This window comes from Merops nubicus, unplaced genomic scaffold (assembly GCF_000691845.1).
Source record: "Merops nubicus isolate BGI_N331 unplaced genomic scaffold, ASM69184v1 scaffold7917, whole genome shotgun sequence".
In the NCBI taxonomy this organism is placed as follows: Eukaryota; Metazoa; Chordata; class Aves; order Coraciiformes; family Meropidae; genus Merops; species Merops nubicus.
In genome coordinates, this window is record NW_008620975.1 from 57,443 (window position 1) to 81,124 (window position 23,682).

General features: G+C 36.6%; 1 protein-coding gene across 1 annotated transcript in view; it reads left to right on the top strand.

The window, feature by feature from the left end:
* The window catches only part of LOC103776766 (zinc finger MYM-type protein 2-like), a gene marked incomplete at its 3' end in the record, with an annotated part of 33,728 nt that extends 10,134 nt beyond the window's left edge, over positions 1 to 23,594 (top strand). The window contains exons 5-14 of the mRNA XM_008944292.1: positions 7,376 to 7,548; positions 13,341 to 13,506; positions 14,431 to 14,465; positions 16,560 to 16,689; positions 16,865 to 16,977; positions 17,913 to 18,084; positions 19,777 to 19,884; positions 21,810 to 21,904; positions 22,925 to 23,093; positions 23,456 to 23,594. Of these exons, the coding sequence (XP_008942540.1) occupies positions 7,376 to 7,548; positions 13,341 to 13,506; positions 14,431 to 14,465; positions 16,560 to 16,689; positions 16,865 to 16,977; positions 17,913 to 18,084; positions 19,777 to 19,884; positions 21,810 to 21,904; positions 22,925 to 23,093; positions 23,456 to 23,594 (1,300 nt within the window). The remainder of the gene's footprint in view (positions 1 to 7,375; positions 7,549 to 13,340; positions 13,507 to 14,430; positions 14,466 to 16,559; positions 16,690 to 16,864; positions 16,978 to 17,912; positions 18,085 to 19,776; positions 19,885 to 21,809; positions 21,905 to 22,924; positions 23,094 to 23,455) is intronic.
* Positions 23,595 to 23,682: the final 88 nt, after the last annotated feature.

The window sequence follows — 23,682 nt, forward strand, 5'->3', positions numbered from 1 at the left end:
TCTATGATTCTATGATTCTATGATATGGAGGTCATGCTGGTTTTGATATTGCAAAGTGTTCAAGGAACTTCACCAATATGGATTATTTTGTTGAGCATGCAGTTGTTCTTCACTAGAAAATAATGTATTGCAGTTTGAGGAGAAATAACCTAAGGTGTTCAGTCACAAAATTTATTGGTAATTTTTGGAAGAAACTGAACACTCAGGAGGAAAATACTGGGAAGTTTCAGATGTGTGTTCTTAAAAGAAGGAAGGCTTCTAGATAAAATCAAGAGAAGTTAAACATGGGTGAAGCTTCCAAAAGAGTGCTTATTTGTTCATCTTCAAGCAGACTGGTGGGAAAGCAGGTGTAAGATCAACCACAGGTACTCCTTGACAGCTCACGCCTGCCTAGCTGGAGTACTGAAGGTGTTATTCCTATGCTCACATTCTTCATATCTGAGATTTGCTTACACATGCACATACATAGATATTTACACACAAACCCTGGCACTCACATTAAAGTCTCTGTGATCAGTATTTCTGTACAGTTTCATTCCAACTCTGTTTCTTTGGCTGTTTATCTTATTTAAAAATATGTGCAATGAAGCTGAATCTTCCATTGAAATAAGGTATAACCAGAACTGACCTCTCATTTGTGCTGAAGATGGTTATTAATTCTTCCACGGAGTGCAGTATGGTTTTTCTGTTTCTGTCCAAAATTCGGATACTAGCAGGAGGAACCTAGTATCTGAACAGACTAGGTGAAAGAGTTTATTCTGTTCCCCTGGTGCTGAGGCTTTGGAAATTAAACCGTCCTGGTGTTTTGCCACTAGAATGCCTCATTCCAGTATCTTAATACCAGTACCTAAATTAAATAAGATCTCTATTGTATATGCTAAAGCAGTAAGATCAAAGTTGCTTGTGCATTCCTACGTAGGTATAGTTGCATGAGTGACAACTGAGGGTAGGCTGTGCAAGTGTTTAGCCCTCAGGAGGTCTTCAAGTTATTGGCTCTTGGGTTTTTTTTTAATATATATCCCTTCTGAGGGTCTAGGAGAACAAATCAGTCTTTGGCAATCTAGCAGTGGAACTGTTTTATGATGAGTATCGCCATAACTTTTTTTACTTGTAGACTTACTTTGCATTTAATTAATCTCTTTCAATAGAACTGTTATGATTTAAATAACACAGACTTATTAAAATTCACTTTACAAAATTATTACAAACACTGATTCATATGCAGAAGTCTGCTTCTTGGAAGGAGAAGGCCAGTAAGCTGTGGAGTGACTTACTTCTCTGATATTTGGGGGTTCCCTTCAAAGGGACAGTAGAGATAAAAGACAGCTATGAAACTAGTGACTGTACTGTCATCTTGATAGTATGGTCATAAGTTTCTGGGAATTATGGATTCTGCAAACTAAACTCAGTGTAGACAGTTCTGGTGCTTCATCTAAATAGAGATAACCCCTTTTGAAATACTGTACCGCTGACAAGTGGAAAAAGAAATTTGGGAAATAAAGTGATTTCAGAACTGAGTATGTCTAGGGAAGGTGTATGTTTAGTTAAAGCATTGTAGATTTAAGAGTGGCATTTTTCCAGTCACTGCTGCATAGTTGATTACTTGGTAAAGTATACTGTTAAATGTTTAGTTGATTAATTTTTAGGTGTATGTGAAAACATTACAGGTATTTGGAATAGCCTAAACATGTGTGTATTAAAATTTTATACCGGTGTTTACATACAAATTTTTGATGACCAATTAAGATACTACCTGAAATTTATAGCAATTCCAGTTGTTACTAGAAACACTAACAAACTGGTTTCAAAATTGATGTGTGATACAAAGTGTTGCTATGACTTTGAGTTGCTGGGCTTCCCTGGTAGGTGAGGGATTGCCCTAAAGACAGGTTGCCATGCTGGCCCTGCTGTGCTGAGCTGCTCTGCTCCCTAGGCAAAGGGGCTTGCCATCAAGCCTGCTTGAACCTCTTCATTCCTGATGTTTCGCAACAACAAAACCGAACGTGAGAGCTACAGAAGCTGTTTAAACACAGCTTTTTATATATATAGTTTACATTGCCAGCTATTTATAGAGACGCTGATACACTTTCAAAAATAAAATGTACAGAATTTGGGCTAGCATACAGGAATTTTTTAATACAGTAATAAAAGAGCTATCTTAATGAAAATTTTATGTTGTAATTACAACTTCCTAACTGCATGCTGCTTTGAATAGGAACTCATAAAGCTATCAAGAGTTGGTAAGTAGTATGGAGGGGAAAAGATGATATTTATTAAAGTAAAATTTCCTATTGCAGTTAAGTGTACTGCATAATAAAATATTCTGTCATAAGCCTTTTGGTTTGTGCTTCACAGAGCTCCCTCTCTACAGCTCTGACCATGGCCTACCATGTTAAAATAACTTGTGCTTACTGTGGTGCATTTTCAGCTTTGGCCTGCCATGTTAGTCTGGTTTTACTTCTGACCACTTCCTTTGGCAGTGTCACTGTGAGATAGTCTAATCTGAAATGTCAGCTTCCTTGTAGCTTTCTTTTGAAGGTTTATTTGGTGCTGAGTTAGAATGTTCTGGCAAACAGTGTTTCAGACGAACACATATGGAAGAGCTGGAGAGTTAGTTCTTGTGGTATTCCACTTGTGGGAGAGTCTGAAAGTACAGATCTAGTTTCCAGTTAGTGCTTGTTGGATGCACATCTTCTGGAATGACTTGGAAATTTTAATTTGTTAACCAGGATTCTGATATTTCTGGCAGCGTTCTTGTAGTTTAAAAAGTCAAAAGACAGAACTACACTGAGGAAGAGATCATACATTTATCTTTCCTCTGTCTGTAGAGGAAGAGCAGTGATGCAGTTAAAGTAACGTCATTTAAACCTTAATTTCAGTTGTGCTGAATGTTGATATTTTTATTCATGGAGAGTTAATTTTTAACATGGTAAAGAATATCAAGTGAAATCCTGTGCACTGTTCAACAACAGTGGTCCTTAGATTGATGTTCTTCAGTGTTAATTCCACTGTTGTGTCTTTGAAGAGGTTTGAGACAGTTCTTTAAATGAAGACAGGATAGGCTATTGCAGCTAAGGAGTGATGACAATTTAAGGTGCTGAGATTAGGAGCACAAGAAGAAGAAAGCTTATAAAGATGCTTATTAACCTGAAAGAATAATCAGCTTCAAAAGATTTAAGAACATGCGAAAATGGAGTAATTTGGAGTAGGAGAGAGGAAGAAGCTAGTGTTTAATATCAGAAAATACTGGGATAAACTGAGGATGTATAAAAGTTGAGTTGAATAGTAATGGCTCTGAAGCAGAACACAAGACAAGGAAGGAAGTGTTACACAGAGAGGATGGGGTCCATTTTAATGGTAATCCAAGCAGGACCCAAAATGGGATGCATTGCATCTATTTTCTTAAGGATAGTAATGTTTATTGTGAAGCCAGAGACAACAGATGGTGGGAATGTGGGTACGGAAGAAGCAGCTGTTGCACTTGTATCAATACAGAGGGAAGCAGGAAAGAGATGTGAATGGAACATAACTTCAGAAATCTTCAAGACCTAGCGTGTGATACTACAGGCTTCTTGATACTACAGGCTTGTGCTATGACAGGTCTGTTGTTATTCTTCCCCAGATGAACTTAAAGAGTAACAGCTGAAGTTACAAAATGAGAAAGCAGCAAGTCTTGTACGTAGCTTGAATGAGGAGAAAAGGTAGTTAATGAAGTACAGCTTTTCAAAGATAAAAAAACTAACTGCTTTTAGGATGGAACAATTATTTTCTGGAAAAGATGTTTTTGTCTGTGGTAGAATGACCAGTGTTGAAGACTTGGGAAGTGTTTCCAGTGCAGCATTTCTTTTTCACAGCTGCGTGTTTCCTATCATGGGTAGCCCTGTAGGACTGGACCTGGCAGTTCTTGGGTCTAACAAGAGAAAAAAAGCTCAAAAGCTTCATAGGAACATGCCTGAAGTAAGGGTTTGGAGGAGCTGCTCATGTGATGCCCTCTCAGTAAGCCTCTGTTGCACATGTTCAGATCCTTATTACCTCTCTACAGTTTTTGTGGCGAAGCAAAGTTCAGGGCTGTTGGAAAGAATAGATTTTGTCTTGGTTTTGCTTGGAATCCAGAATTCTAATGATATCATTAATGATAAGTTAGTGGATTTAGCAGGTACTCAGCTACTTCTCTTTTGCCTGGTTCAGATTTTGAGTTACAGATATTTTGTCTGAAAATGCTCCTTGCTGGTCTCTCTGAGACAGTTGGCATGTGCGGTGGTCTTCCGCCAGGACTTTACTAAAGTACATAATTGATTACCTGTGTAGCTTGAATCAAATAACCTGCACTTATATTTTTCTTTGAAATAAAGAGCTGTTTTCTTTTAGAATCACTTTATAGCACTAGAGATTTCTGTCTGGTCAAACTGTAACTTGCATGTTTAGTGTTGCAACAGAAGTTCTGAGTAACTTAGGACTTGACTCATATCTTTTTGTTCAAAATGTTGGGGCTGTTAGGTTTTTGTCTCCTACAGCACTCGTACTCATGAACCCCAAGGCCCAAGGGGATTTAGACTGGCCAGACCCTCACTATTGTAGTGTTGATATTACAAAGGTCAGACAACCGTTGGTTTTTGTATTACTCATCCACAATGTTCTGTTAGTCAAAGCCCATTTCTTGGTGACATCTACAAAGCCAGTATAGATGCTGCTGCTGCTCTGTTGATTCAGGATTTGCATTGTGCACCACGAAGACCAAGTTATTTGAGCTCAGAATCAGTATTGACAAAGCCAAATACTTTTTTTTATACTTGAAGGAAAGTCTTATTATTCCAGTGAAAATTGTAGTAAAAAGCTATATCCTAGGGTATGCACAGAATACCAAAGACCTTAATAAAAATACATGCTATAAAAAGAAAAGCATTTTGTTTTCCCTTTGTCCAAAGCGACAAGATCTTGAAGCAACCAATTGTTCCCTGATCAGGTGGACCAAGATACCTATTACAAAGACACAGAAAATGGACAAATTTGAAGAATTTTGCTCATAATGATGCAGAAAGAAAAGCCCATACATCCATTTTAGAAGTCTTCAGGGTGGTAAAAACCTTCTGTCAACATCTGAAGTATTAGAAAGATGGATTTTCTGTTTTATGTAGAGACCACCTTCAGCAAGAAGCCCTGCAGTCAGAGATTTTTAAAAAAAAAAAAAAAAAGTGTTTTTCAGGTATTAAGTCCTAAGGACTGGAATTTGGGATGTTTTTTTTCTCCGTAGTTAATGTTCACTGCTCATTATTTGCCATGAGTCACAGAGATGTGGGACGTGTTTGACTGTAGAATGGAAAATTTCTTTACCTGGTAGCTGTTTGTAGACTATTTAGCCTGGTGCACATAGCTGACATGACTGGTAGTAGAGTGCTTTTACTAATCCCTAGTCTTGGAAGGCTGGTGCAGCATTGAGTGTCTCTTCTAATGCACAACTGCAGAGGAAAGTGTGTGATGGTGCTGAGCAATCTCTGGAATTGTAAAGAAATAGAAAGACTCTGATGCCATATATAATAATAAGAGAGACAGCCAGCAGGAGAAAATACTGGCAAGAAATTTTCAGTGCTTTAATGACTACTTTCAACCAATAGTTTGCACACCCTGGCATCTTCAGGATTATTTTTTCTTTCAGAGCCGTGTATTTAAGATCTGAATTAGTTGCCCTGTAAGGATGATTGCTTGATTAGGCATTTTCTGTCTGCACTGCTTGTTTTGTGTGTTAATAATTTTCTTTGTTCTGTTGTTAAAGAATCAGATTTAAACTATTTTGTTTCTTTCTTTTAGTATATAACACATTTATTACCTACAGTGTCTTATTTGTATGATATTCTGTAATTATCTTGTTTTGACATTGCTAGCAAGTTTAGTTTGTGATCAAAGCTTGCAGCATTGGGAGTTAAAATTCATCAATAACCTTTTGGTTTTGGAAGATGTTGCCTGTTGCAGCTTCCACTTGCATTCCTGTGCTTTTAATGATGATTTTTTAAAGCAGTATCTCAGTTGCACACATATTAAATTTTACCCTAATAAGACAAGCAGCAGAAGTCACTTAATTATAACGTATTCAGTAATTGAAATGATAGTATTTTTAAATTCATTATAGCAGAGGAAGTGCAGCATGTATGTTGTGTATTGAGTTTCGTAACTTCCCAGAAGTACCAAAGTCTGCTTGTGTTAGACTATATGCCCTAGCAGAGTGGGCAGTTGGAAGACTTGCATTCTGGTCTTGGTGGTACTGTGATATTTGGGAGATCACAAAAAAAACCAGTTGCAATACCTTAGATTAAAGATCTGTGTAGATGTTATCTCTCCAGTGTTTAACATAGACAGTTACTTCATTTTCTCATCCTGTTCTCTTCTGTAAAATTAGGACAATTAGATATCCATGGTATATGATTTAGCCATCAGCTGAATAGACTCTAGATTTGAGGTAGTTAAAATACATTATATTCTCAAAATAGCCTGTGTAATAGCTATAGTATTCATCTTTTAATGCGTTTAATACTTTAGAATGTCTTTTCTAATTTGCTTGAGGGAGGATCAGATTATGGAAGAATATAGCTCTCAATATGGTAACCTTGAAATGATGACTGCATAGCAAATACAAAAAAAAAAATTCCAACCCACTTGACATGAAAATAAAAAAATAGAATATTCATTACATACAAATTCTACATAAATTTCATAGGTAAACTCCTACATAAATTTCATAGGTAAACTCCTACATAAATTTCATATGTAAACTCCTGTCATTGCATAATTACTCTCAGTACTCATCATTTCTTACTTGATAACTATATTTTTTTAAGAAACTCCTCAGTTCTCAGGTCATTTTGTACCTGTTAGTGTTCTTAAAAAATGAGTTACCTTACGTGGCTTGTTGTGTTAATATGAATGAAAGTAGCAATAGAAATAAGTTGATCTTTGAAGATAGGTATCGTTTTAGGGGATAATGTTGTCTAGCTTAAGATACCTGCTCATAATTGCCTGGATATCTAGCATTCTGAGCATGTGTGACCAAGCAATGTAATTCCAAGTCAGTGCTCTTGCATGGATCCATATGAAAAGAAAATTCTGTACTTTTTTCTGACTGCTTGTTCAGGCATTTGATAAGCACAGATTCAAGCCTAGTGTTTTGAAAAAGATGCAGACATCACGTGAAACCATAGAGCTATGCAGGAAAGGTATTCAGGTAAAAGTTTTTAACAATAAAGTCTATTATGCAACCTGAATTTGTCTGAAGCCCCAGTTGTTAGCTATTGCTGTATTAATTTAATTTTCAATATTTAACTCTTAACTGTGATATCTCTCTGTAAAAATTACCTTGTTCCTAATGTTTAAAATCTGTTTCCAGGCTGCAAGCTGCTATATAAACAAGACTTTGCAAGACGGTTAGGACTGAGATGTGTTACTTGTAATTACTGCTCACAGCTGTGCAAAAAGGGAGCAACTAAGGAACTTGATGGTGTAGTGAGAGATTTCTGCAGTGAAGAGTGCTGTAAAAAATTTCAGGACTGGTACTACAAGGCAAGTAACTCAGAATTTTTGACGAGAGCTCCACACTTAAACAAACCAAAAATGCACTTGTGAGGATATTTCAAGGACTGTGCAGCAAATATTGTTTACTTCAGCAAAGCATTTGCTACACAATAAGTAAATATATTAATCATTTGAATTATCTTAGATCAGCATTTCTACGTTCTGATTTTATTAATTCACTTGGCAAGAAAGTCTTGAGTTACAGAAAAAGAAACTCCTATGTATATTAGTTACTTTGCAATTCCCTTTTTCTCTCCTGAACTGCTACGATTTTTCTTTTCAAAACTTCGTAAATGTTTATTCAAGTTGTTGGAAACACTGTTTATAGCAGCTGGATGATATCTTGAGTTGACTGACAATAAACTAGGTTAGCAGAGTTTTTCTTGTTCCTGTTTTTGCCTCCTTTTTTGCCTTTTCCCTTCTCTCACAGTTTGAACTGCAGAGGCTTTGATTGTTCAGCATTTCCCAGTGGAAAGGATGCCAAAGGGAAAAGCAAGAACAAATGGATTGCTAATAAAAGTTTAAATCGAACAGATGGCATCTATTTCTAAATCTATGGAAGTTTAACTACCTTGTGAAGCACAACCAGCAAAGAATTCACATTAAGAGGTTTTTTTGTTTTCATTTTTTGAAAGAAATAAAGGTGAATTTGGGCTGGGTTTAACCTGTAATTAGTACCATGGATAAAATATTTGATCTCTGGTGTGAACATCCTGGAAAGCTATAATGATAATATCGAAACAAGAACTACATTTATGGATGCAATTGCAAAACAGACAGTACAGAATTCATCATTTTAGCAAAACTGTACACAGCCTGGAAGGCAATAAAAAGTCTGAAACATTAGAGGGCTAGATACAATTCCTGTAATTCAAGATAATCTACCTACTATAAAAGAACTGAATCTGAAGACATATCTGATATTTTGGAATGGCTGGTTCAAGAAATGTTACAGCCAAACATTGTAAAGTCTTTATTTTGATTATTGTATGTAGGGTTCTGTTAGGCATTTCAGAAAGAAAGCTGCTGAAGACCAGAATGTGTTTCTTCTATCTCATGTGGAAACAGGGTGATGAAGCTTGGCTGCATAGTTCTTAAACTTACTAAAATGTTAACTTCATACAGTAATATTTACTTTATTTGCCTTAAAATCTTGGGGTATGGAGTGATCTTTTTCCCTATGTAAAAAGTGCCTTCTCATAGAGAACTTAATAAAGCTTTGGTGTGCTCTAGAAATCTTTTGATGATTTCAGCAAAGACTATAGTCTTGAGATGTGCATACTGAATTAGTTTCATGTACATAAACTTCTATGGAAGCTTGTACTTTGATTCAGTTACTTGAAAACTCCGACTTCAGGTTATCCTTCTCATCTGTGGAATAAGGCAATAACTTAATTGGCCCATCCAATCTGCTTAAGAAATGCTGTTGGTACTGTGGTACTGGAGAGTTGGACATGGTGCCATGAGAAGGCAATTTATTCTAAACAGACTTGCCTGGTAACTTAGTGACTTTTGATGATACTGAAATGTTAGATATTTTTACTTTTTGAATGTTACACTCACTAATGAACTAGTGTTACATGATGTTGAATTGTTGATTGTAATTTTTTTCAAATATTTCTTAAAGCCTTTGCCTAATTCAGTTCTGATTATAAAATTCTGGGATTTATTACATGGAGAAGACATGTAATAAGTTTTGGAAAATTGTGTGTTTTGCCAAAATTATCTTTTTTTTCTTTACATCCTTGCTGGTAACTCCTCTGTCTTTTATAAAAGTCACTCTAGATATGTTAGATTTTGTAGTATGTTGTTAGCTGATGTTCTCATCTAGCTATAAATAGATAATGATTAACAGAGAGGAAGACAGGATACAGACACCTCCTTAAATTTGTACTTTATTTGCCGTTTTGTCTGTTAGCTTCTTAAAAGGGTAGTTACATATGTATGAGCTTTGTCTCATTTATGAGATGTCCAGTCTTATCTTGGAGTTTGAATGTATACATGAAGAGAAATAAGTAGTGATAACCTAGTAATGTTTTAACACCAGCATTTTGTTCATTAAACAAGTGTTTGTCTCCATCTTCTTTGTCTACTTTTTTTATGGACACACCTTTTCCATGTGCTATTATCTGGAAACGCCTCAACTTTTAAAAAGAGTTAAGTATTGTGGGAGAGCTTCCCTGAATGCCAAAATTCTCTTCTCAAAATGCCAGAAGAAGGTAGAACTGGTATAGGCACAACAGACTTACCTAGAAGCATTAGAAGCACATGAAACCTATCTTGAAGTGTTCATCCTCCAAGCTAATATGAGGACTAAAATATGAAGGAATAGTTCAGTTCTAATAATGCATTGGGTGACAGCTACCAGTTGGTGCCAAGTTCTGAGGAATTTCTATTGTATGGTGTCCTTACACCTCTAAAACAAGAGGTGAAGTTTTTCGTGTCTTGACATTAGCTCTCTAACTTACTAGAGCTTCTCCTATAAACTTCATTGGCATGCAGTGGTTTGGATGTTAATCTGAAAAATGCCTGAGAAATTTCAATGTAATTATTTTGGTAACCTGGTGTTTGACAGTTTTCAATCATTTGACGTTACTTATACAAGAACATTGAAAGTATGTTGAAAAAGAGTATACAGTTCAAAGAGAACAGCACAGAAATCTGTTTATTTAAATACACATTATGAAACATTGCTGAAAATACTGCAGCTGAAATGTGCTTACAGGTCATTCAAGGCTACAGGTGGAGTATTGATTGGACTGAGCATGTACAGTGATGACTGTCTGTTCAGTGGAGGTAAGGTGTCTTCAGCAAAGACCAAGTAGGAGGTGGGGAACTACAGTCTGAGGCACAGAAAAATGATTTAGGCTGGTGAGCTCAGATAGCAATGATTGTCAGCAGTGGTAGAATTTGGAACAATGGAGTCAGCTTTAATCTAAATGGTAAAGGCAGCAAGATAACCTTGTGGAATTTCTCTTGTCTGAATTTAGCCACTGTATAGTTGGGTATCTCAATTTCAAGTAGGTATGGTTTGGAACAGTTGATCTCTTTTCTCTTTTAATCACTCACTCTCTGGATACATCCCTTGCTTCCTATTTATTGCAGATTGAGCTCAGAATAGACAACTATTACAATACCTGACTATTAGGTATCACAAACAAGTTTAGGTCAAATTAGTATCAGTGCAAACCATTAGAGAACATTTAGAAACATATCATTGGAGGATTTAAAATGTAAATAAAAGCCCCATATGTGAAACTTTTGCTTTTAAACCAAGTTTTGGGTAAACATTAGCAATTTATACTAATAATCATGCCCATTTAAACATGTTGAAGTTGGACCTGAAAAAAGAAGTGGGCATAAAGCAGTCATGAGTGGCAAAGAAGTCATGTACAAGTGGAGTACAGAGAGTACAGGTGGACTTTTTGGAAACAAAAAGAGTAGACTTGAAAGCAGGTATTTTGGAGAGTTAATTAACATATAGTGTCAGCATTCCAAATGAAAACAAATGGAAAGGAAGGAAGGCAGAAGCAGAAAATAATGAATTCACTCTTTCAGTTAATTTCATGGTCAGGGAGATGGGGAGAGCAAGCAGGTAGTAGGAAACTTCAGTGCGTGGAAGGATGTGTAGTATTGACTGCAAGCATGATTATAGACAAGGTAGAATTACAGTGTAGCAAATGTTGGGATGAGAAGTGAAGCTTCCTTACAAAGGCATTTTGGGCTTGCTAAGGAATTATAATTTCTATGTGGAAGCAAACGAAAATTATTTCACCTAAATACCTTTAGCAGCCCAAGAGAGGAAACAATGCACTTACTCAAAGGCCTAAATGAAAAAACAGAAACAGGAAGGGGAGAAAACAGTTACAGGAAGGCTGTAGTTTCTTCATTTGACAAGATTTGTCACTTTTTTCTTTCTTTAAAGGAGAAAGAAATTGAGCAGTGCTCAAAAAAGTGGTGCTTTGATTAGTCAAACAGTGTGCAGCAGGTCAGAATAGCTGGGCTGTTCTGTACATGGGTCAGCTGTCAATCTTAATCAGTGTTAGGTAGGCTTGAGATTTAAAATCAGAGTGAATTATACATAATTTTTTTTTATACTGCTATTTCAGCCTTTTGACAGCTTTGGAAGATGCATTTTCATTAAAGGTGTGAATTCACAGTTTCCCTACCCTGATAAATCTAGGCTATTTTGGCAACACCTTACACTTCATGTTTTTCCCCACTCAGTTCCAAGAATATGACTTACTTGCTCTTTTGTTCCACTGAGAACATCTCTGCTGCAAAGTGAACTGTGAATCAGCATCAGCAAAAAGTCAAAATTACAAATGTAACAAAAAATTGAGGGAGGGTGGGGATAATGCAGTGCTGTAAGGCCCCTGACCTGGTGTACCCTGCAGTTGCATAAGCACTACTGCTGGCAGCTGCACAGAGGAGGGGGAAAAGAAGTACCTGCCCTTCCAGGGGCACCTGGCACTTGTTGTAAGGTGATCCTGAAGACATAGCTTTAATTGCTCTCAATTTAAACCTGGTTGTACTGTTGGAATCAGGTCTCTCTGTATATCATCTGAAATATTTGAAAATTCCAACTGAGAAATTCCAACTAAATTTCCTACACTTTTTATATTGCCAGAGGATGCTGCCAAACTGTTTAAGTCCAGAGAAGGAGCTTGACATTTAATTAACATTGGCCTGTTCATAGTTTTTTTGTAGTTGGCCTGTTCATAGTTTTTTTTGTTGTCAAGAACTACAGTTGAACTTTTTTTAGCCATTGGAGCCTTGTGCATAACTGCAGTGTTGTGTGTGGTTTTACATATTAATGTTTCATGTTGCATATTATCATAACTTCCCTCTTCCTCTCCTGGCTGTATTATTGAGGTGACTTACTTTGGATTCTCGAGCACCCATAGAGAATTTTTTTTTTTTTTAAGGACTACTTTAGGGTGGAGGTTGCAAGCAATATCAAGGGGAGTAGTAGTGCAAACAGCTCTTTGCTTAGTTGAAGATCTGAAACTGGCTACCACTGTTAATTTATAGCATAGCTGATTAAATTCAGTGGAATCTATTTTGGAGAAAAGCAATGTGTTTCTTAGTGCTGCCTCATGAAATTATCACACAGATTGGTGAAAGATACATTACTTCAATGTTTAGCTGGGGATACAAAAGAACAAATTTTTGAGTTTCAAGTTATGTGCTAACCTGAATTTGTGGAAACCTCTTTAGTTTGAGAGCTGTTGTTGTTTATAAATCATAGAGAAACTATGATGAACGAAACTATTGCAATCTAAAGTTCTTGTCAAACTACTAAAATCACGAAAATGTTATTTACACTAAAGGGCTCTGATTTAACACCTAGAGACGTGACTTTGTGACTTAAACAAAAAAACTACCAACTCTACTTATCCTCAGTTCAAAAAAGTCATTAAAGAGTCTCAGTCACTTTCTGCTCTTCTTTTGTAGAATGCTTCAGTGGAATTAAAATTGATACAGAACGTTCGTTTTTTGCTTACTGTCTACAAGTAAATTTTTGAAGAATTAATAAAGACTTGGTCAAAGAAAGCAGATTCATTCTGGGTGTTAACCCCCAGCAAACAATTGAAAATGAAGTGACAGATGTGCCTGTATACACAGGTTAGAAGGTAGTGGAACTATCATAGAGCCTACATGAGAAAGACTTAACTGTGTAGCACTAGTGATTCCTCAGTACTTTTACACCTTCTAAAATGCAGAATTTTTTTTTCCCAAGGCATATTAAAAATGTCAAAATCTTCCTTTGCATTAAGGCTGCACGATGTGACTGTTGTAAGTCTCAAGGAACTCTCAAGGAGAAGGTGCAGTGGCGTGGTGAAATGAAACACTTCTGTGACCAGCACTGTTTGCTCCGTTTCTACTGTCAACAAAACGAACCAAATCTGGCAACACAAAAAGGACCTGAGAACTTACACTACGGTATGTGCTGCTTGGTGGTTGCTAAATGGCAAACAAGGTGTTTCCTTTACAGGAAAAATCTAAAGTTGCACAAATTATTTATTTGGTGTAATAAACTCTGCTAGTGATTATTTTATTTTATCATGGGAGACATAATTGAGCTGCTTGCTATTTTTTCTCTTAGCTCTATATTGCTTTTTCAAGAGCTGAAATGCTGTCAGGTAATCAATCAGTTTTGTAACCACTTCTGTAAAAAAAAAAAAATCTTTAGAGGTTAGGCAAAATTTTAGAGTTGTATCTTCATGGGGAGTTTTTTCTTTTTTCATTGTGTTATGGTTTGTCATTACTTGCTCTGTGGAAAAATTTCTTTCTTGGTCACAAAATAAATACAAATAAATGCACAAGGAATGGGAAAAAAAAGAAAAATGGAATTAAAAGGAAATAAAATGGAAACTAAATGAAAATGGAATTAAATTACCTACATAAAAGGAATATATTTAACTTTTTTTTTTCTGTTGGCAATAGTCATGTACCTGGGGGGTACATTGATGGGGATGAATGCTTGTTTATGTGATTTAAATGTTAAGTCAGGCAAAGTTCAAATAAATCAGCTTTTTAATTAATGTAATTATAGTGATACACCTTCTTCGTATGGCCATTTTTACATTTGCACATTTTATTTGCTTTTCTGAAATAGGCCATATTCATATCTGGATGGATCATTGCTTTAGCATTTGCCTTTGTGTAAGGTTCAGTGCTGGAGTAGTGAACTGCCTGTGAATGGGAATTCTTTCATGCAGTTCTCACTTGTGATACAGTACTAATCAATGGTGTTAATTTAATGTTGTCCTCATGATAGAAGTTATCTGAATTGCTTACTGAAATTTGCTTTGATTCTGAAAAAAGAAAATAAAAAAATCTAAAACTGTTCTCTTACATTTTTAGATCAGGGCTGCCAAACCCCCCGAACAAAAATATCAGTAAGTACATATATTTAACATATATATATATATAATGTAATTAAATGTGAGATCCTGGTGGCTTAAATGGATATTATCAACCCGCTCCCCCCACCCCTCCCAAATTAGTATCTATGAATGATACTAAGCTAAGTTTGTAGAGTTTTTTAGTCTTTTTCACATTAGTAGTTGAAATTAAATTTTTAGATGTTAATACTTTGTCTTTTCCATGTCTTCTGGGAAACCAAATCATCTGCCATGTATTTTACATCTATAGTGCCTGAAAGCATTGCTTAAAAGTTGATCCACAAACTATGTGTATCTCAACATGCTTAGCCTATTTGGGTGTATTTACTCAGTATAGAAAGGGAAGAGAATTTCACTGATCAGTTAGAATATTCAACTGGTATCTCAGCATTGAAAGGCTGAAAAGAAAGCTTCAGATCTTAAATTATAATTCTTAAGAGTAGAATAATTGGTGCTCAAGGTCTGATTGACACTGCTGCAGATGATAGAGCAGGGAAGCATAACCTTTTGCAGGATCCTTGTCTGGGAGGGTGGGGATCATGAGTGGAGCAGTTTCAGTTTTTGTCAGCTAGTCAGAAGTATTAATAATAGTTTTTTTAGGTTAGCTTAGTGTATTTTGTTTGACAGTTTTGTTTTGATTGTTTGGAAGACATCATGGAAGATCTCAGAAATGCCAGTTTTTCCATGAAAAAAATTATTCACCTATTAAATGAAAATAGACTTCTATAAGGTAAATCTTAGATTTAAGTGAAATTATTTTGATGACTTTATAAAACATATTAATGAAAAACATAGAAAATAATATTGCTTAGGTAACTAGAGACATCAGACAAGGTAACCTGTCAGGTTAAAAACATTTACTATTTTATGTTCAATAGTTTCCAATGATGTTAATTCTGTCCACAAATTTTAAAAATAATATAAAAGGTATTTGTGATACAGTATTTTATAATGTATTTTAGAAAATGTCTGCCTATTAAATAAGGTCTATTTGTTCTTAGTGACGACTGACTTTCCATATTTAAAAGGATATGTGGGCTAGTCTTACTACACATGACCAAGTAAAAGTGACAGTCTTTTCTTAAAATAGTCTCTAAAACAGGTGCTAGGGGACAAAAAGCATGTTTGGAACAAGAGGGCTTTTACCCATTGATTGTAAGGATGCAGTTTGAGCATCTGAAGGACAGGTGTCAAGAGGTTGGGGCTGGTCTCTTTTCAGTTGTACCCAATGATAGTCAGAGGGGTAATGGGCACAAACTGGAAAGCAGGAAGTTCCACCTAAACATCAGGAAAAGCTTTCCTGTGAGGGTGATGGAGCACTGGAACAGGCTGCCCAGAGAGGCTGTGGAGTCTCCTTCTCTGGAGACTTTCAAACCCGCCTGGCTGCGTTCCTCTGTAACCTGCCTTGGGTGAATCTGCTGTGGTGGGGGGGTCGGACTAGATGGTTTCTGGGGGTCCCTTCCAACCTCTACCATTCTGTGATGTTCTAAAGTATTTGTTGTCACTGTTGTAGAACCAGCAGGGGGAGCTCGAAGTTCAAACTTCAGGTATTCAAAAATTGTTTTGAGATACTATTTTATTTAGGAATACATTTATTTTAAAATGTCATCTTTGGATTATAGCATAGTTCAGGAAGGTTAGACCTTGAGCTAAAAGTTTGTTATGCTACTTACAGTGAATTCTTTTTTACAGCTAACACAAATTTTTAAGATATAAAGGAGCTTAAATTGCACTTTTATTTAAACAAGAATGTAAAAAAGACTGTCTTAGAAGTATCTCGAGTGGAAAAAAAAAAAAAGGGCAAAATTTTAAAAAAGACAAATGAGCCACCAGAAGCTGTTAATCAAAGTGCTGGCCCTGACTGAGCAAAATACAACTGTTAAATTCCTGGCAGTGGCAGCTCATTACTAGAAATGTTGAGTAGCTTGCAATTAAAGAAAAAATAGCTGGTGCTGTTGTGTTGTGCTGTTGTGAGCTTCTTCTTCAGTATCTCGTATATGAAAAGTATTAATTGATACATTAAATCAAGAACTTTATATTGAAATCAGTGTGGTGCAACAGCACATTCTTTTATTTGCTTGTCTGTAGGGCTCAGCACCACCACCTTCTCCAACACCTAACAGAGAGATGAAGAACAAGGCAGTTCTTTGCAAGCCTTTGACAATGACGAAAGCCACGTACTGTAAACCTCATATGCAGACAAAATCTTGTCAGACAGGTAACTCTTGAGCTGTACTGGAACTACTCATTTCTTCATTGCAAATTATTTTTTTAACTGTTATTTCTTGGAACATATTGCAAATATTCTGATTTTTTTTCCCTAAACTGCAGGTGTAAAAATATATTTAAGTACCTGGCAGTGTTTGCCTTTTTCTTTTTTCTTTTAATAGAAGATGATTGGAAAAAAGAGTATGTCCCAGTGCCTATTCCTGTACCTGTCTATGTTCCTGTGCCTATGAACATGTACAGTCAAAATGTTCCTGTTCCTACAGCAGTTCCTGTTCCTGTAAGTGAGACTTCAGCCTCTTTGTTAAATTGGCACCCGTTCACATGCATATGTAGGGGCCACTCTGTGCTGTTAACTCATTCTGCCCCATCTTAAGGACTGCAGGGTGCTGCAGCACTATTTATTCAAAAAGCATTAGAAATCTAACAGTGGTGCTTAATGTCCTCATTATTCTTTAGGACTATTTGCCTGCTTTAAGTGTGAAAATTTTGTGCTGCTCAACTTTTTAGGAACAATTACAAGTGATATTTCTGAGTTTGCTGAATAAGCATTAAACAGCAAGATTTGTTCTGGTAATGGGAAAACTGAAAGATTGCGTTGGAGAGTGATGGCCAAGTGGGATAAACAGAAGGAAGAAAAGAAAAACAAATAAAACAAAACAAAACCACAAAAAAAAAAAAAAACAAACAAACAAAACCAACCAACAAAACAAACAAACAAAAAAAAAAACCACAAAAACAAACAAACAAACAAAACAAAAAAACCCTTGTGCCAGAACTCTAATTTAAATTTGTCATTGCTTATGTACCAAACCTTAACTAAGTAGTAGGGAAAAAAAGCCTGAATTACTAAAATGTCATGTTTCAAAAGTGAGCCACTAAAACAGGATGCTGATTTGTGCAAACTGTTAGGCTGAAATGATAATCAGACAGGTTTGAAGCTCCAAAGTCCCTTCTGTTCTTACTTTGACCCACTATAGTTTACCATATTTGATTTTTCTCTGTATCCTTTTTCTCTTCTGTTCTTAGTTACTGAATTTTTTCAACTTGTCAACACTTTTTGTTAGCCCACACTGAAGTGATGTGTTTCTAATCTGTATTAACTATGTCTTTTAAAAGAAGAGTATAGTTTGTTTCTGTGTAGACTGTTCTTGATGCTTTATTGCAGCATATTTTTTTCCTCTTCTATTTATCTCTTCCTCACTTTCTGCACAGGTGCCAGTTCCAGTTTTCTTGCCCACTACTCTGGATAGCAGTGAGAAAATCCTTGCAGCAATAGAAGAAATGAGGGCGAAAGTACCTTCAAATCCTCTGGAAAATGAGCTACTGAACTTTTCAGGGATGGTACCTGAACATGACGGAAAAGCTGAAGCTTCTGACGTGACGAGTGAGTTTCTTACTGAGTTATTGACTCTTTGGAGTGCTGGGATGTATGTGTTGCTCTGTGTGAATCACGGGAAGGGTTGGGGCTTTTATTTTTCAATTTAGGGAACGATTTTTTGAGTACTACAGTGTCGTTATTGATTTCTTAACTTAAGTTAAAATCTTAAGTATTTAAACATTTTTAAATGTCATTTTAACATATTTGAAATACAGAAAATTTCCTGAAGTCGGTTGTATGAGTTCAGTGTGCTGTACCAGACCTTGGCCTTTAGAAACACCTGCAGTGCCTTTGCTTGCACCAGCTCCTTAGCTGATGGCAAGCAGTCATCCATGTTTGTAGGCACAGGTTTTCTTCCCAGCATAACTCAAAACCAGCCAGAACAAATCCATTCTTCCTGACAGAAAAACTCAAATCAGAAGTTTAGGGAAAGTGACCTCTGTAGCTGTAGGTGTGAACACAACTTTCTCTGAGCAAGGTGGGATATGACAGGGCTCTGATCTCTTTGTAGTAACACGTAGTTAGGCACATTTTACATTGAGTGTGGGGAAGCAAGGGCTGTTAGAACATGCATTTCACAAGTGGAACTGTGTCAACAAAAGCAGGTGACCTAATGATACTTTAATTTTTGATTGGCCTGACCTGTAAGTATGATCTCTTTGAAGGTAGTAATGCATCTGCTGATAGAACACTGGGCTTGTGAGGCCAAAAAGGCTTTTCATCCCACCAACTCACCTTAAAGAGAGTTGTCTGAAGATCAAAAAATTCCACACAACCTGTGCCAGTACTTTTGCAGCAGATGCACCTCTTTGCCCCTCTTTCCTGGCTCTGCCTGCCAAGATCCTCAAGTCTCCTCTGTATCTTCCTAGAAGAATTTACCTTCTTTTCCAAAAACTAAGTTTTATTGTTTTTCTATGACTCAGGAGAAATTTGAGGTTTGGTTTGTGTTTTGTTTGAGTTGGTTTGGGTTTTTTTATTTTCAAGCTCTTTCAACAGATGTCCCAAAGAATGTTGATAAATTACAAGAACTTATGCATTGGGCCTGATATGTAGGAGGCCAGTGATGCTGCAGTCCCAGGAGGCCTGTTGTCTTCCAAGCTGCTGCCATTCTCCCACTAAAGCTGAACGTTTTTGCTAGTGCTGCAAAGTTGTCATTTGCAGTTCCTTGCTTTCTCTTGCTTGGTACAGCTGGCTGAATGGGTGGATGTATGGGATCAGAGCTTGCTTGTTTGCGGAGAACTGAATTTGGAGAAATCTGTCTTTGCCAGAAGGTGGAAAGAGACCCAGCTTTTATTTCTCTCTACCTGCCTGCCCGCCTTGTTTGCTTTTGTAGGATCTCTTTCACAGACTTGAAAATCCGTTCTGTTGTGGGGAGAACTACATAAAAAAGATAGTTAAGTTTGTCAAGCTTGTTTGATATGATCCAGATTTGGCAGTATTTGATTTTCTATACGCTTGCTTTACTGGCTCACCTTCATGAGGAAGGACAGATAGGCTAGTAAGTATCCTTTCTGTGTGAAGAAAATCAGATTGAAGAAGTAAATCTGAGATCCCAAGAACAACAAAAACGAGGATGGTGATGAGCACAACAATCAGCTTTAGAAATGCTCAGCTTCAAAATCTGTCCTGTTTTGACTAATGTGTGTGTTGGTTAAAATAACCAGAGTTTTTATCTTTTTTTTTTTTTTTTTTTAACAGATGTGATAGTTGAGTCAAATCTACAAAACTCAGAAACAGAGGCACAGACAAGCTTGCCTGATGTTCCATATGAACCAGACCTTGATATTGAAATAGACTTCCCAAGAGGTATTTCTTCTGTCATTTTAGTAAATATTGTGAAATATTCATTGTGGGCAACCATTGTACTCGTTTTCATCGTCCTTTCAGAAGGACTTCATTTGATTGCAAGGTCTACTCAACTGACTGCCTGTTAGGTAAAAACTTTGTCATGTCTTTGCAAAACTAGGGACTTCTGAATTAGTTCTTCCATCTTTCTAAATACAGTATTTGAAAGAGAATGCAAAGAAAAGGGGGAATAAGCCTTTCACAAATTAACTTTACTGCATCACTTGGTTTTGGACATGGATTTAGAAAAGCTATTTTGAAGGCTCAAGGACTCAGATGGCATCTGTCACGGAAAACCATAATAAATGCATTCTTCAATCACCAGATATTTTCATGGGAAATGATGGCTTAGAGCAAAAATGACAAAAAGGTAAATTTTTCACTTAGGTTTGTTGTAAAATTGGAAGCTGGTGGGCTGCACGTTACCTTTTAGTATCCTGGTAATGCCCATGCCTGTATTTGAAGAAGGCTATTTGAATTAGCAGGAAATTTGAGACCTTTCTTGAAAGAAGGTCTGAGGTTTTGGATTACAGTTTCTACCACTCTACAGAATGCAGACAACAGTGTCTGTTTCCTTATAGTGTGTCCTGATCGATCCAAGATCCACAAAAGCTGCTGCCTGTAGCTAGTGTCTCCCCTTCACATAGCTTCTCGTGGACCTGTAACGCCTATATCTGTTCTGGATAGCTTTGATATCTGATGCTGAAACTCTCCTCGTGCCTTGTGCCATAGGTATCTGCACAAGATGCCCAGTCTGGGCTTCTCAGTTTGCTGTATGTGTACTTTAAAGATCAAGTCTAGGGGCTAGTCTGACCTTAATCTTAGGAAGTTTATTAGCCAGATGCATACTAGATTTCTAACCCTTCTTGTAAGTGAGGCTTGGTACATGACAATGAAAAACCATGCAAGAAAAAAAAAAAAAAAGACACATGGAAGTGGAATAGTAAATAATAGCAGTTTGTAATAGGTATTGATGACACTGAAGTGCTGCTGAGATAAGATTCTTTGTGGTAGCAGGAGAAAGACTGGGGTTTAGTCTGGGGCAGAGTTCTTAAATCTTCGCAAGTCAGCACTATTTCATCTGGACCTGTTTAAATGGTGTCTTGAGTAGGAGGGTGATGAAATCAGACTTATCAGAAGAGCATTCAGTTTTTAATGGAGACACTAATTGCAAAATGAGGGATGAACCCTATTCAGTTTTGTGAATACAGGTGGAACTTGGAACATTAAAACTATTCATATGTTGTCTCGCTCCACTGTTGCCTGAAACAGAGTTCTTTGTCCTACTACTGAAATTTTAAGTAAATAGTATTTTGACACATATTTGTTTAACAAGATTACTGTAATATCCATCATAAGCTAGACCTCCAGCACTTGTATAAATATGGACTAAATCCAGTTTCTTTGAAAGAGTTTACATTCTTATTCCTAATGTTTTTAACCAAATATAATGTGCTATATAAAATAAAACTATGGCTAGAAATTATGGAAATGAATTAAAAAAGTGAATGTAAGTTAATTTCTATTTTTTCCACTCAAGCTGCTTATTGTCACCGTAACTTAAACTTGTTAATACCACAGACTGCCTAGGCAGGAAAAATTGTATAAGAGTCCATAGTAAGAAATGATGCATTAGTGATTTGAGAGAGTGCTGGAAAATGCTGAGCATTTTGTGCTTTACAATTTATGTAGAAATAAGCATTTTGAGAGCTTTTCCTTACTTTCAAAGTAAGAATAGGTTTATTTCCTCTTACTGAAATCTAGTCTTTGGTAATGTTTGCGTGCTTTTGCAGACCCCTTATGTTAATGCACATTTATAAAGTTAACTGTTTTTTTTAAACCGATATTAATGTTAATGTAACAAATTACTGTTAATGTAATTCCAGCAACTGAGGAGCTTGATACAGAAAATGAGTTTTTGTTACCTCCTGTATTTGGAGAAGAATATGAGGAACAGCCAAGGCCTCGGCCCAAAAAGAAGGTAATTTTGTCATGCTATTAAAAAAAAAAAAGAGCACAAAATTTGTGGGCAAAAATTTGTCATGTTTAGTTGTTTTGGCTTTTTTTCTAGTTCTCATACTGCTCTAAAATGTGTTACTGCCTATTTTTACCTACTGTACTATCTTTATTATATAAATTGATATTTTCTGCACTCTACTTTGAACAAAACTATCTTGGTTTAATTCGATAGTAGAATGGAAGAATGTTGGTATTACCATGGCTTATAATGGGAACTACAGCATCTGCTATATGAAATAGTTTAATTTTTTTTTTTTTTAATTTGCTTGTCATTTTCCCAGGTTCATTTTCAATAAAAAAATCTTGGTTTAGACTTTGCAAATAAAGTAGCCAGATTCTTTCATTTAGAAAGAAACTTAACAGGAAATAGTTTCTGGTGTTAGGCAGAAGCTGAAATAGATTTGTTGCAAGAACTGCAGTAGATACCACAGCTTTAAATAAACCAGCCAACTTCTAGTAAAACTTTTGAAGAGTAAACATGTCTTTATAGTTTCAGATTTGGAGTCTAAACTCTTGGTATTATCTGCTGGACATTATTATTATGTCCCATGTCCAGTGTTTTAATTTAGGACCAATGCTGGCTTTTCCATTGATGAGTTCAGCGGAGCCTAAAAGTTGACCTTCTGACATAATTTGTAGCGTCTAACTTCTTGCTTACTAACACAATGCATAAATACACTTAATTATTTAGTGCATCATGTGTTTATTGTTTAATACAATATAACCAGTACAGCAACTCCATTATGAAAAATTATTCTGAACCAGTTGGAAAGATGAATTAGAAAGATCTGTCAGCTTAAGTCAGTACTGTCCTTAGGAGTCTGTTCAACACAGCAGCTACCTGCAGAATGAAGCATCTCGTCCTTTACACTGAACGCACTGTTTGTAACTTCCTGCAGCTTGCTCATTCTGCCCAGCTTCTGTGTTAGTGCTGTTAGTGGCTGTCAGTGGTGTGAATCACTGTGTTGTGTTTCAATGGCAGGGGGTGAAGAGGAAAGCTGTGTCTGAATATCAGTCTCACGATGACAGCTCTGAAAACTCAGAGTGCAGTTTTCCCTTCAAATACGCATACGGTGTAAACGCCTGGAAGCACTGGGTAAAGTCGCGCTACTTAGATGAAGAGCTTCCAGAATTAGAGGAACTAAAATCAAGTAAGTATTTCCAAAAATCTGGCATCTGGATTTTTATTTGATAGGGAGAATTGCTGTACTTGTCTGATTTTCACCTGGAATTTTCCATTGATGTCACATGTCCCTAATGTTCCCACAATCACTGGGATTATTTTACCACGGAGTTGCCAAACTTTTTTTCCTGGTTTTCCCTACTTGGTTCAAAATTCTGGGTCTCACACTTCTTGTGCAAGCCAGGACAGTGTCCTCTGCTCTGTCCTGGAAAGAGCTCTTCATCTGAGACTGGCATTACCTGGCTGTGGAGCTCTGACACAAGGTGGCCACATCTTTGTCTGTACTGTGAGGGGAAAAGGGGTTTTGCTGCTACTCCTGTTGTTCTTCAGCTCCTACCTGCGTCTTGGCACCCTTGCCTTATGCTGTTGAACCTTTGGAAACTGGTGTTTCCCCTGAAGGTCTCCCTCTACAGCACTGTCTTTACTTCAGCATCGTTGGCCACTCCTGTGCCACCCCCAATGGTGCATGGTAGTACATTTGTCAGTGGGTGACACTGCATTTGGTTAATGAGACTTTACTCAGGTAGCCTTAGAATCAGAGAATCAGAGAATCATAG